This window comes from Schistocerca piceifrons, chromosome 1 (assembly GCF_021461385.2).
Source record: "Schistocerca piceifrons isolate TAMUIC-IGC-003096 chromosome 1, iqSchPice1.1, whole genome shotgun sequence".
Classification (NCBI taxonomy): domain Eukaryota; kingdom Metazoa; phylum Arthropoda; class Insecta; order Orthoptera; family Acrididae; genus Schistocerca; species Schistocerca piceifrons.
This window is the reverse complement of record NC_060138.1, coordinates 285,878,320-285,893,166: the sequence shown is the minus strand read 5'-3', so window position 1 is coordinate 285,893,166 and position 14,847 is coordinate 285,878,320. Positions and strand designations below refer to the sequence as shown.

General features: G+C 37.3%; 1 protein-coding gene across 3 annotated transcripts in view; it reads left to right on the top strand.

Moving 5' to 3' along the window:
- The first annotated feature begins 323 nt into the window (after positions 1–323).
- Positions 324–14,847, top strand: part of LOC124790907 (D-2-hydroxyglutarate dehydrogenase, mitochondrial) — a 72,760-nt gene continuing 58,236 nt past the window's right edge. For 2 of the 3 annotated variants that reach the window (XM_047257820.1, XM_047257819.1), the window contains exons 1-2: positions 349–603; positions 12,730–13,006. In XM_047257820.1, coding sequence (XP_047113776.1) covers positions 12,736–13,006 — 271 coding nt within the window. In that variant the 5' untranslated portion in view covers positions 349–603; positions 12,730–12,735. The other variant, XM_047257821.1, reaches the window with a different exon arrangement.

Sequence of the window (14,847 nt, the reverse complement as noted above, 5' to 3'; positions counted from 1 at the left end):
ATCTGTTTTGATGAAACATTATGAAAAGGAAGGTATCAACACAAAATTTTCCCAATAGTACTATTACGTAGCTGCGCAGTAAATAGAAATAAAGGGTATTAAACATAATATTACTTGCCCTTTGAAAATCATGTAACTTCATACTCAGAAAAAATTAAGGCTGAAACATAATTTGCTTTTTATAATTTCATTGCCAGAATCACTGCAACACTACGGTGTTTAGCCACTGGCTAGGACTACTCGACTTACATCTGTCATTTTAGTACCACTTCAAATATGTTTTTCTCAGCAGAATGCTGTGATGCTCATTAGGGGCAGATCCACCGAACCTGCGTAACTACTGTACGTAACATGCGGTATCAAGGCTGAAAATGAGATAACCACACTTTACGCAAATAGGCAGAAGTTAAAGAGCGCTCGTGCGTGTTGGGATGTAAGGATATGTAGGAAAATAAAGTAGGTTATGTGTGCGTTTGTTATCGGCTTGTAGTATAGCTTATAAACAACTCTCAGACAACGGGCAGTTGCCAAAGTGAAAGGTGTTAATGACAGAAAGGTGATAATATCTGCTCGTCCTCCAGCAGGGTAGCAAGAATACGAAAGGTATGGTGCTGAACACAAGTGAAACTTAATGTAATAGCGGTACATTGCTCTTTAGAAAAATAACGCTCAGAAGAAATGCGGTGACTGATTTCATAAAAACATTTTTGTTGCATGCCGTTTCACCGAAAATTATATTAGGATGACGTTTCGTATTCACAAAATCAAGTTAAAAAAGAATTCATTTAGCGTTTGCTTGCCACATAGAAAAATACTGTGTGTTTTTCAACTATTAATAAATGACGCCCACATAACTAGAATCATTTATAACCAACGTGCAGCATTAACTACGCTGTTTCAAACACTATTACTTAAACGTAGGTGCACAACAAAAGCATAAAAAAAGTATTTTGGGTGTGTATCTCGCCGAGCAGATATGTGGAAGCTGTCATACGCACGAAGCTATTTTCTCACATAATAACTATATTAGTGAAAAGATATTAACGTAACAGTTGAGACAGGGCTTATTACTTGTCTCAGTTGTTCATAGCTGACAAATTTTTCTCACAGTTGGTAAGGTGGATTCACGATTCCTCCAAACCAGCACTGATAAAAATGGAAATGTCACTAGGTGGAAGTGCAAATTAAAACGAATGCCGGAGGTGAACAGTTGAAACCAGACTTCCTTGTCTTTTACCTAATCCTTAAACTCGGCTTTCTCACAATGATTTTTTGTTTTGTTTTGATTTATGTATCAAGTAGACAGATATTCCTAAGATTGACATTCAATCAATCAATGAATCTCCACATGTTCACAGTAGCTGTATTACTTTGGTGAACATTTTGTATAACTGATCATAACAGTGCATCTCACTTTTCTTTAGGACTTAAGTTAGGGTAAGGTCCCCTAAATATGTTACAAAATCACAAAATGTGTTTTCATTTTTTAAAGAAAAAGAGTACCAGAAAGGAAAAAAAAATATATAAAAGACAATGGTAGCTGCTTTAAAATGGCACTGTGTTTAATTCTTTAGAGCTGCAAATCTAAACCAAAAATAAATAAAACACTGTATCATTTTTTTGGACTGAAAATCTTAATATGAGGTATTCCTAAGTACAATGAAGATACTAGACTGAGGTCTTAAAAATGAGATAGAGCACACAAAAAATGACGCATATGTATAACTGGGAGTTTCCTTTCACAGATTTTTTAAGGATATTTATGGCATGAAATGAATGTCGGTGTCAGCTTCAAAAACTTCTTTATCTGCTCAACTGCAAAAACTTCTTTATTTGTTTCTTCTATTTTCGACATTACTAAGCTAAGCTACAATGAGTAGAAACTGTTTACAATTATACTTGACATATTGACACTGATACAAAAATTACAAATGCACAAAAGAGAATCACTGTCTTATTTTTTTAATTTGTTTTTATTATTATTTTTTTCCCCATGAACATCAACAGGACCGTTAAACACAAAACAGGTTCCTCGTCTGATATTTCCAAAACCAGCAACAACATGAGGAATTGGCAATTCCCCTATCACATCACTCTTATTAATCAGAGAAATGTCTTTTTCATTTAATTTAAAAACTGTTTTTTCCTTGTCTACAGACTCTAGAGCCATAACTTCAAGATCATTTTCTAATATTTTTTGAGTGGTGCACACACATCTGTAGCTGTAAGTATTTCTCTTCCCTCCTTGAAATTTAGCCAAAATATAATCTCCTTCAGTTGCATGTGCTGGATTAGTCATTACAATAGCATCTGGTGTGGATTATTCTAACAGATCGACATCATCAAGGCTGTTATCACTCTTCAAAGAGATGTTGGAATCTGAATCAGTCTCCTTAGGCCTACTCGTTTGTGTATTTGCAGTTGTTTTGGCTCTAGGCATAACTTTCCTAGTCTTCTGCTTTTGGCTTAGGCCTTATCCTTTGTTGTTTGGAGGCTTTTCTTTTTCAGCAATGAGTTTGCTGTATTCTTCTGAAGTTATTACTTTTCTCTGAAGGAGTAAATTTTCAAAACTTGCTGATGATTCACTGCTGCAAACAGGGGTTACACTAATTTTTTCAGAACCGCTAGCTTCAACTTCACCACCATCAGAGCAAGGCAACAGGGTGTTCTCTTCCGAAATACTGAGGTCTGGCTCACTGATATTTGTGAATTTGTTCAAGTTTTTTTATATTATACGTGTGTAATTTTTCAGGATCCAGTCAATGAACAGGATACCATGACCTGGTATAGAGGCAGAATCCTGTGTTCTTCAAGCCTGGTATTATGTTTTTAGGTTTCATTGCATCTGGCCATACTTTACACACAAGATCCACAAATTCTGATTTCGATGGTTAAAAGGCTTGAAGCAACACTTGTCTAAAGGTTGCAGCTGGTCAGTTGTATATGGGGGCAGCTTCATGACTGCAATTCTCTTATTCCTTGCTTTTCAGTTACTGTGGGATCTAAATGACTAAGGTGACCATCCAACAATTGAAGTAAAGGTCTCTCTTTCACAATGTCACAGAAATGACCGAAGTAGCTCAATGACGTCATGAAACCATTACCAGCAGTTGAATAAAATGTGCCAGATAAATCACGTGCTCCCTTCCAGGAGCTCCGTAGGTGCACCCCTCAAAAATGATAAGTGGTGGAAGAGCCCTGCCTGCAGCTGACACACAAGCAAGCACTGTTGTATTGTCTTTTCCAGAACCCTGAATATCCCAGGAAAACTTCTGACCAATACCTCCGACAGCTTGTACCCTGGAAGGATCAGCTGAAAAGTATGTCTCATCCAAATTCCATATATTGGCTGGTTTATCTTTGATGTCCAGCTCTTCCAATATTGCTCCTAATTTATCATAGAAATCATAAATAATAAAAGGATCACTTGTAGCTTTTCTGCGATTCATTTCAAGAGCTTCCGGCTTCTTCGGTGTTAATGACTTTTACAAACAGAAATGTCTGAATCATTTTGAACCAGGTTTTCCATCTTTAAAACGAGTGGTCAAACCATTTTGTTCCACAAAGCCTTGAACAACCAGCAACAGTTCAGATCTGGAAATCCCCATTTAGCAAGTGTCTTCAAGTGATTAGATAAAGTTGTTCCTTGATCTGCTGTCAAGTCTGTTTTCCTACCTTGCACACCTGTGTGAGTATCATGTACCCTTCTGTGCAGAAACATTTTGTATTTCAATGCTACCTGTCCGAGTGAAGCTCCATCTTTCACCTCTTTTATGGCTGAAGAAATATCTTCTTTACTATATGGCCTTCCTTTTTTCTTATATGAAGATGCCATACTGTTCCTGTCATGACCCAAAATATTCCAATTTAATATTATATAATATTGTCATAAAATAAATTTAAGAACAGTTGAGACCTATTTTAGATGAAACCTATACTTAGGCCTACCTGTAAAAGAGACCTGAGAGGAATAGCAGTACACCAGTAACTCAAAACTGTAGCCCATTTCATATCCTCTGCTGCTGCTTTTGCTGCACTAATATCAACAGTAGCATGAAATAAAGCACAACAACTGCTGCATTATTGCCCTAACAACAATAGCAAGAAATACAGCACAACTGCTGCATTATTGCCAATTGCAGCAAGTAACACACATTTCAGTGAACAGAATGGCATGATTAAAAAAACAAAGAGTGTACCACTTTTAGGAAACTGCTGTATCATATTTTGGGATTGGAGTGTATCATATTTAGGGATAATATTGACTGTTTATTAATTAACTCCATATAATAAATGTGAAGGTAATGATTAGCCCAACAGACAGAGCACATCTTTCTGTCTATGTAATCCAAATTTGGTGGGTAAAGAATCAATATTTCCAAGATTGTGGCAAATGTTGTAGAACTGTGTGCACATTTATTTTCGATGTGAAAAATGGTGACTGACTAAATTATTTTTTTATCTCAGTGCTGAGTTTATAATGGAAAAAAACAAAATATGGCTGGTCATTACCAAAGAACGGCGGCATAAATAATAGTAGGAACATTTGTGATAAGTACGGTTCTCTTATGAATAAACTGGGTGTACCAGTATTTGGAAAATTTTTGCTGTATCAGTTTTAGGACACGTTACCATACTGGAAGTAGTGTGATTTGATTTTTTATTTGGTCCTGTTGATTATATGTTGCACAAAGAGTGTACTATCAATATATGACAAGTCAAGCGAAATAATACAAAACTATGTGAACATTTTATGTATCATACAAATGGTTATTTTTTACGAACGATTGATTGCGGACAAAATTGCAACCTGCATTTTACTGGTATAAGTTCAAGTGAATGTGAATATGTATACTGGTCGACTATGATTCTCTTTAAAAATATTATAGAGGTGGTCCATGTAATTACTTTGAATGTGAAATACATTACAGCTTTCTAACCATTGATAACACATGATTTTCTGTGGATTTATGTTTTTCTGTAGATTCTTACAAATCATATTTTCCCAGTCTTGGAATTCATATCTGAAATTTGCAAGTTATACGCAGCCTTCAAAGTATTCTAAACTGATCTAGAAAGTTGTCAGACTTTCCTTGGTCAAGTATATGGCACTGAACACAGAAGTGTCACAATTGAAAATATGATTGTTCAAGTTTCCCAGTGGGTAGAATATTTCATAATGACCTATTTTCAAGTATGCATATAGATGAAATTATTTTCTCTTTCAGTAGTTTAGTTGAGAACCTTCTAGCCAAAATATTGGGAGCAGAAATAATTGTGTCCTGGCAGCATGCCCCAAAAATTTTGAAATAACTTTCATAGACAAACTATAAGATAAAGAGCAAAAATGTTCGTTTTTAGCATATGATCATAAATGTGTACCAGCGGAGCTTCATCCAGTCGAAAGTAGAAAGAAAATATCTTGGACAGTGTATGTTTAAATCATAGAAAGCACACATGAGAACACGGAAGGCAGTTAGGAACATCCTGTCTGTAGTAATGTTTTATTGGTATGGGGCAACAAGCCATCAGTATTGCTTCAGCCTCTATGTGTGGCTGGGGTAGGTGCTCTTGAGATGCCTCTGCTCTAAAATGGGGAAGTTAGCTGGAGCACCATCTTTTCTAGTAGCCCAAGTTGGTTGCCAATAATTCCCAACCACAAACTGACATCAAACCGGTACCAGTGGGTCACTGCCACCTTACCAGTAAAACACTAATGCAGAAAGAACATTCCCACTTGCCTGGTGTTTTCTCATGTATGTTTTCACTTATTGAAACCTATACTCTCAAAGATCCTTTATCTCCACCTTCAAGTGGCTGTAACTCCCTTGGACTACATTTATGACCCTATGTCTATATGACTTTCCTTGCCCCTTATCCTTTCAAGGGTTGTTTCCTGAAGCTTATCCGCATTTATCAAAATCATCCTGCATACATACATCCCTTCCATAACTGGTTTATTTCACCGTGATGGTTAAACGTCAACAATGTTGAATCCCCATCAAGGAAAAGTACAGTTTCACATAATTATAAATGCTGATTCACTTACACTATTTTGGACATGCATCTACATCTATACTCTACAAACCACCACAAGGTGCATGGAAGAAGGTACGTCCCATTGTACCAGTTATTAGGGTTTCTTCCCAAACCATTCATGTATGGCGTGCAGGTAGAATGATTGTTTCAAAGCCTCTGTGCTTGCAGTAATTATTCTGATCTCATCCTCATGATCCCAATGTGACAGCGATACTTAGGGGATTGTAGAATAAGCTTTAAAGCTGGTTCTTGAAACTTTGTTAACAGGCCTTCTCAGGACAGTTTACGCCTATCTTCAAGAGTCTTCCAGTTCAGTTCCTTCAGTACCTCTGTGACACCCTCCTGCAGATTAAACAAACCTGTGACCATTTGGGCTGCCCTTCTCTGTATATGTTCAATAACCCCTGTTAGCCCTATTTGGTACGGGTCCCACACACTTGAGCAATATTCCAGAATCAGTCGCACAAGTGATTGGTAAGCAATCTCTTTTGTAGGGGGCCAAGGGAAGTGTGCGATTCCACCATTTGCTTTGGCACATGTGATGGAAATGTTATGATGTCATCGTGGCACTGTTTTTGTGTGTTTGTTGATGGCCTGTTGTATTTGGTGGTGTGCTCTTGCAGTGAATGTTCAGTTTGAAGATGATGTGTTATGTGTGGTATTCGGTCATTTGACTTCACACAAAGTTCTTTCTGTGAGGTTGTTGGAAGAGAATGATGTGTCAGCAGTTATTTTGATTTATTGTTGGGGGGAGGGGAGGGGGATGGTGTTATGTGTTTATGTGAGGTACGATTATAGTTGTGTGTTTATGGACCGAAATGTAATAGTGTATTTCGTTAGGGAAGAATACGCCAGAAAAATTGAAGTTATTCCCTCCGGGTTTCTTTGGGTGATGATATGACAAGGTTTATACAGCAATTCAACCTGACTGCTGACAATGTGAAGTGTCATATATGCATTTAGAGTATGAAGTTGACCAGAGTTTGCTTGTCGGATGTCACTATGACAATATTTGGTGATCTTTCCAGCGGCGGACCTGGTTAGAGAGATGTAGATTGGTCATCAGAGATGCTGTTTTACTTACATATTACTTTTATCCTTCATTTTTACATCTTTAAGAAGTTATTTTTTGGTTTTCCAATAACTTTTTGTGTAATTCTGTGTTTGTATTTTAGTCAAGTGACTCTGAATGTGTCTGGTTTTAGTTGATATTAATAGTCGCGGTTGATCTATATAGGTCAAGGGAAATGTGTGATTGCTGTGGTTGTGGTGGTGTAGCAGAATATTGTAATTTAAGTTTTTTATATTGTTTGTTTTAGGATGATGCAATGTTTTTTTTAATTGTATATTTAGCGTGTCCCCAGCCAAGACCCCCAGCTTTTCATGATTGTCCCATTAGTTTCATTCTATATTTGGGGTGAGACATTAAAGTGCCATTTTTATTCTTGTTCACATTTTCATTGGCATGTCTCAGTACTGATGTCACTGTCCACATATTATATATGCTGGAACTAGCCGTTTACACCATATCGATGACATCATGGGTCAGAGTAGACAGGTGGATTTAATGCCCCTTTGTAGATTGATTGCACTTCCCCAATATTTGACCAATAAACTGAAATCTACCACCTGCTTTACCCACGATTGAGCCCCTGTGATCTTTCCATTTCATAAGCCTATAAAGCGTTATACCCAGGTATGTGTATGAGTTGGCTGCTTCCAACAGTGATTCATTGATATTATTGTCATAGGATACTATGTGTTTTCATTTTGTGAAGTGCACAATTTTACATTTTTGAACATTTAAAGCAAGTTGCCAATCTTTGCACCACTTCGAAATCTTGTCATGATGTGACTGAATATTTATGCCACTTCTTACAGATAGTTCTTCATTATAGATAACGGCATCATTTGCAAAAGGCCTGATGTTGCTATTAATATTGTCTGCAAGATCATTAATATAAAATATGAACAACAAGAGTCCCAACATACTGATCTGGCAATGACTCTCCATCCAAGATAACATGCTGCATCCTCCCTATGAAAACGTCCTTAATCCAGCCACAAATTTCACTTGATACTCCATATGATCATTCTTTTGACAATAAGCGTAGGTGTGGTACTGAGTCAAATGCTTTTTGGAAATCAGGAAATACTGCATCTACATGACTGTCTTGATCCAGCTTTCAGAATGCTATGTGAGAAAAGAAAAGTGAGAGTTGGGTTTCACATGGTAAATGTTTTCAGAATCTGTGCTGGCTGGCACTAATGAGGTCATTCTGTTAGAGATCTCACTATGTTTGACCTTCTAAATATATTATTCCTTCCTAAATATATTATTACATCACTATGAACCGTTTCCCTTTATTATGGACCAAGTACAGTTACAACAAAAGGTTAGAGAAAGGGAGGCTAACATTTGATACCAGTATATCTTTTTCCTGGAAAAAATCTCTAAATCAATTTTTTCACAATCTCTGAATGTTTGTCTGCACGTATCCAAGGCTCATATTCATGCTTATTGTTAACTGCACAACATAATACACTGCGAAGATCTGGCACTAACTGGTTGGCCAGCTGCAACAAAATGACAATGAGCCATGCATTTCCTCCGGGGTTACTTATACAGCTTCAGCGGGGACCGTGAAATGGAGCAACTGTTTCTAAACTGTCAATGCACCTGCCTCTGTGTTCTCTTGGAGGAAGGTAGCAACAGATATCCCCCCTGGTTCGGTATTAAGACCTATATCCTTTTCACTGTATGTAAATGTGTCATCAGCTTTGTCATACTGCAAATACCAAATGTACACTGATGACCTCCAATTGTATCTAAGTGCAAAACCGATGAACTTGAAGATGGCTATTAAGAATCTTAATACCAGCCTTTATGCAGTATCAAAATAGGTGCAGAATATAGGGTTAAAGCTCATCCCATCCAAAACCCAAGATGTAGTGTTTGATCATTCTATGCTCATTAGCGCAAAATATCAGGAATCCCCACCATCTTTAACCCTAAATTGGACAAAGATTAACTTGTCTCCTTCGGTAGAGAGTCTACGAGCAATAACAGATGAAAATTTCAGTTGGACAGAGCTTTTAACTTCAATGTGCAAGAAAATGTAAGCATCTCTCCATGCCCTACAAAAATATAAAAAACTATTCCATCTTGACCTGAAAAAGAAACTTGTACAAATACTTATAATTATTGATTACAGTGATATATCCTGAGAGGCTTTAGCCAGGAAAGCTCACAGTTCCTGATTGTGATTGCCTGTGTTCAGTATATCTGTGATATCTGACTTTTTGATAGTATTTCATCATTATATGTTCAGCAATCCTGGCTGCCCACAGACAAGAATAGATTTTTCCATACCCTCTATCTTCTCTATGTCTTATTAATGAACACTGTCCCCCATATCATTCCTTGACCTTAATGCTCTTACTGGAACAACATGGTGCAAACACCCCTTCACATCAGAGCAAAATCCTTTCCGTCCCACTCCATTGTTCAGCCACTTTCTTGAAATCCTTCTCAGTAGCAGAACCCTTAGAGAATTGAATAACATCTCCAGCTTCAGAAGACAGTTAATGACATATCTACTGAAACAACAATAAGGATTATCATTGTTCCTGTACATGCTAGTTCCCTTGTACATCTTTCCCGACCAGATCTTCCTGTTATCACAGTATCCTCGGATGGTGCAGTTTCCTTAAATTTCCTTTCCTCAGAACTCGCTGAATCAGATGATTATGAAAATGTAAAAATTTTTTGTATACAGTTGCATAACATTATGGCTGCCACATGAACAAGCATGATTGCACTCCATGCGTGAGTTTGGAGCTGTGGTCCCTATTGTACAGTGTTCTATGTTTTACACACAATCTGCTCCATATATTTTATCATATAAAACATAGTTTTGTTCTTCATTGCTACACAAACTAAGGACATCCGTTGGTGGTACACCTCTGTCTTGATTAGAACTAGTCCTAAGAACTGAATAAAGCTCTTGTATTCTGTCCAAGAGAAACATTTATCCTAAAAAGACCTAATAGTAATATTGGAAATCATTGGGATTGGACCATACAAGTAACCGCATACTGAAAATATTCAGGTGCAGACTATACTGTGTGTCATTTGAAGGGCAATAAATCCATCATATTCATGTGTGATTATCCCCATCCTGCTGAGCAACTCCTTGAGCTCTGTATTTATGTGTTCAACAGAGTGCTTTGTCCAAGGATTGTCATATTGCTGATAGAGTGACAGTCATCACATTAGTGTGAAGGGCATTATCAGCAGTGTGGCTGATGTTAGATTCAGCTGCATGATTGACATTATTCATGCCCGTCTTTTCCCAGTAATTACTACATAATCTTGTTTAGAAATATCTTTCCACAAAGAGTCAAAACCACAAATGATTTTGCTGGATCTGTACTCTGTCTATTGTAATTGACATGGTCACAGTTCTTTTGCTGTTTTATTGTTTAAAAATCCAGACTATTATTTAAAAAAAAGTTTTATGTTTATACTTACATTAAACAAAAGGTAGAAACTAATATGTTGACATGCTGTAAAACAATGCACGTAGTTTGGAGTGAATTATTAATGCCAGTGTACAAACTCACAACATACAGAGGAAGAACAATGTATGAAGTGCTTCATGAATATATAGAAGTACACCTCACAAATTTAAAATGCTTGAAGAATGACTTCAGTACCTGCATATCAAGTTACCAAGAAATCAGCCTAAAAACCTGCATGTTAGTGTGCATGACACTAACTTTATAAAGGAACTCAAATATTATATGGTGGAAAAGGGATTTTACAATGTTAGAAAGTGCTTATTACATTAAATTTTTATGTATTATTGTTTACAATCGATGATGATTGTACAATCAAAATAATTAGGAAGTTCATAATAATGAATGTTTTCTGTTTTTGATATGTCCTGTATTGCACATACAATTACTGTGCACAATGTTTATTATGAAGAATCAAATAAAATTCAGTTCAGAATAATTATGGTTAGATAGCTAATATGCTTCTAACTCATTACTTTATTTATTATATATATATATATATATATATATATATATATATATATATATATATATATATATATATATATATATATATAAAAAAAAATAGAGGGAAACATTCCACGTGGGAAAAATTATATATAAAAACAAAGATGAGGTGACTTACCGAACGAAAGTGCTGGCAGGTCGATAGACACACAAACAAACACACAAAATTCAAGCTTTCGCAACAAACTGTTGCCTCATCAGGAAAGAGGGAAGGAGAGGGAAAGACGAAAGGATGTGGGTTTTAAGGGAGAGGGTAAGGAGTCATTCCAATCCCGGGAGCGGAAAGACTTACCTTAGGGGGAAAAAAGGACAGGTATACACTCGCGCGCGCACACACACACATATCCACATATCCATCCACACATATACAGACACAAGCAGACATCCGCTCCCAGGATTGGAATGACTCCTTACCCTCTCCCTTAAAACCCACATCCTTTCGTCTTTCCTGATGAGGCATCAGTTTGTTGCGAAAGCTTGAATTTTGTGTGTATGTTTGTGTTTGTGTGTGTGCTTATCGACCTGCCAGCACTTTCGTTCGGTAAGTCACATCATCTGTGTTTATATATATATATGTGTGTGTGTGCGAGTGTGTACCTGTCCTTTTTTCCCCCAAGGTAAGTCTTTCCGCTCCCGGGATTGGAATGACTCCTTACCCTCTCCCTTAAAACCTACATCCTTTCGTCTTTCCCTCTCCTTCCCCTCTTTCCTGATGAGGCAACAGTTTGTTGCGAAAGCTTGAATTTTGTGTGTGTGTTTGTGTTTGTTTGTGTGTCTATCGACCTGCCAGCGCTTTCGTTCGGTAAGTCACATCATCTTTGTTTTTTATATATATAATACAAGGAAACATTCCACGCGGGAAAAATATATTTATAAACAAAGATGATGTGACTTACCATACGAAAGCACTGGCAGGTCGATAGAAACACAGACAGACACATACATACACACAAAATAAAAGCTTTCGCAACAAACTGTTGCCTCATCAGGAAAGACGAAAGGAAGTGGGTTTCAAGGGAGAGGGTAAGGAGTCATTCCAATCCCGGGAGCGGAAAGACTTACCTTAGGGGGAAAAAAGGACGGGTATACACTCGCGCGCGCACACACACACATATCCATCAACACATATAAAGACACAAGCAGACATATTTAAAGACCATGTCTGCTTGTGTCTGTATATGTGTTGATGGATGTGTGTGTGTGTGTGTGTGTGTGTGTGTGTGTGCGCGTGCGAGTGTATACCCGTCCTTTTTCCCCCTAAGGTAAGTCTTTCTGCTCCCGGGATTGGAATGACTCCTTACCCTCTCCCTTAAAACCCACTTCCTTTCATCTTTCCCTCTCCTTCCCTCTTTCCTGATGAGGCAACAGTTTGTTGCAAAAGCTTGAATTTTGTGTGTATGTTTGTGTTTGTTTGTGTGTGTATCGACGTGCCAGCACTTTCGTTTGGTAAGTCACATCATCTTTGTTTTTATATATATATAAACTTGTTATGTAGAGACCATATTGTGTAATCCAACCTAGATATGACATGTAAATATTGGCATATTACTTCATTTATATCTTCTGTAATCTTGACTGATTTTTTTTCTTGTTTATTGTCAGGCCACCATGCATATCCAGATGGCTGCTCGCTTCTTGTTGGTGCGCAGCTCTCCCAGCAGGGTCATTTCAGTGAGCCAGACAAGGCATCTCTCTACCAAAGCTGCACAATCTGTTGAACTGACTTCAGAAAGGTACCCAGATGTCAGAAGAGGAAATTTTAGTAAGCTCAGTCCAGGGCATATTAGTTTCTTTGAGAGCATTCTAGGGAAAAACCGTGTCTTAACTGATCGAGCTGATGTAGAGAGTTACAATGTGGACTGGATGAAGATGGTTAGAGGTAAGTTTTTTGATTGTTTTCCATTACTTGAAAAAATGTGTTGGTGTTTTATCTTATTCTTAAAACTATCTGTAGACATTTAGTAGAATGAGTATGGGGAAGTTATTCAGCATGCAAATCCTGGTACACAACTTCTTCAATACCAAGTGTAGGTCTATCCTTACATGCCTGTGGCCAAGAGTTGAAGCTTCTACCAGTTTTGCCTTAGCAAAAGACATGAGATCACAGAAGAAAGAGGAGTAATGGATGGTATTGCCTTACTCCAGGGATGGGCAAAGAGTAGCCAGCGGGCCACATGCAGCCCGCTAGTTGTTATTGTGTGGCCCGGCAGGACTTTAAGAAAAATTCGCCTTGACTCGAAATTTCCTTCCCGTGCATGAGCTAAGATTTCCACTAGGATGGCCAGATGAATGTCCATGTGCAGTGTAGATACTAATCGTACAGTGCTTTCCCAGCTGATCTGGTTTATTTCCATGTTGTCTGTGCAATAATAAATATATACATTTCCAACTTTACTGGAACCATGAACACTCTAGAAAAAAATTTAAAACGAGTGATTAATATCGTCTGTTTAATGAAGAATGGACAAACACATACTTCCTTGTTGACACATGGAATTAAGCAGTTTGTTTATGATGTCTTGAAAAGATAGCCATGTTTAAGGAGTACAATCCAAAACAACATTACACGATGAAACATAGCAAATTTAACTGCAAATTTTCCAAGGAAGGATGTAAAATGAAAGCTGTGTTGTGCGTGAAAAGGCTGAAGAAGCAACAAACATTATTTACAAAGCAATCAGCACTTCAGAATAACACTACAGAAGGAAGTGTCAGGGTACCATGCAACAAGCCTTTTTCAGATAGATATTAAGCTGTGTATGGTAGAGTGTGCAAGCGTATTGTGTCCTGATGTTGTAAGCTAATTTGAAAGTGTTTCATTGTCAAGAAGGACTGTAATGTGGTGTATTAACTTATCTAGTGATGAATTCACAAAACAGCTGAGGACTGAAAGCGAAGATACTAATCCTTATCCATGCAATTAATGAAAATTCCATCACCACAGTGGAATTACTTGACCTAGAATCAGTTAAAAATTAGAACCAATGCTCAGGACTTGCTTGAATATGCTCTGAGTTTTGCAGAGAAAATCGGCTTGTTCTGCAACAAAATGGTAAGCATTACAACAGTGAGCCCAGTGCTTTCTGTGAAAAAAATGAAGATATGGTGAAACTTTTAAAAACTAGTTACAAGCACAAGAAACATAGTGGGATATTTTGTTTTTTTCATTGCATTTTAGTTCTGGAGAGTCTTTGTAAAGCTGGTCTGAACATAAAACATGTGGTAGATCCTATTGTTAGTGTTGTGAACACAATCAGAGCAAGGGCACTCTACCACCAACAGTTTGAATATCTTCATAATGATGTGGAGTCAAAGTATGAAGATGTAATTGGCCAAAACAGAGTGAGGTGGTTGAGCCAGGGCATTGCATTAAAAAGAGTCTGGACATTGCTGAATGAAATCCTATATTTCTGGGTAAAAATGTGATATATCATGATTTGGTTGCAAAAATAGAATGTGAGAAGTGGAGATATGAGATGATGATCACAGCTGATATAAATATATATTTATGAGAAATTTCATAAACTGAATATGGCAATGCAGTGAAAGAGTTTGTTTGCACATGAAATCTGGTTGAATGTGAAATTATTCAAAGCAAAATTAGGTCTATTTGCAAAGCAAGCAAGTGAAGGTAGTTTTTGTCATTTTCCTTTATTAGGAATTCAAAGAGTTTGAAAGTGTTTCTACTGAGATTAGGGAGCAGTGCAGAGTTTGGAGGAA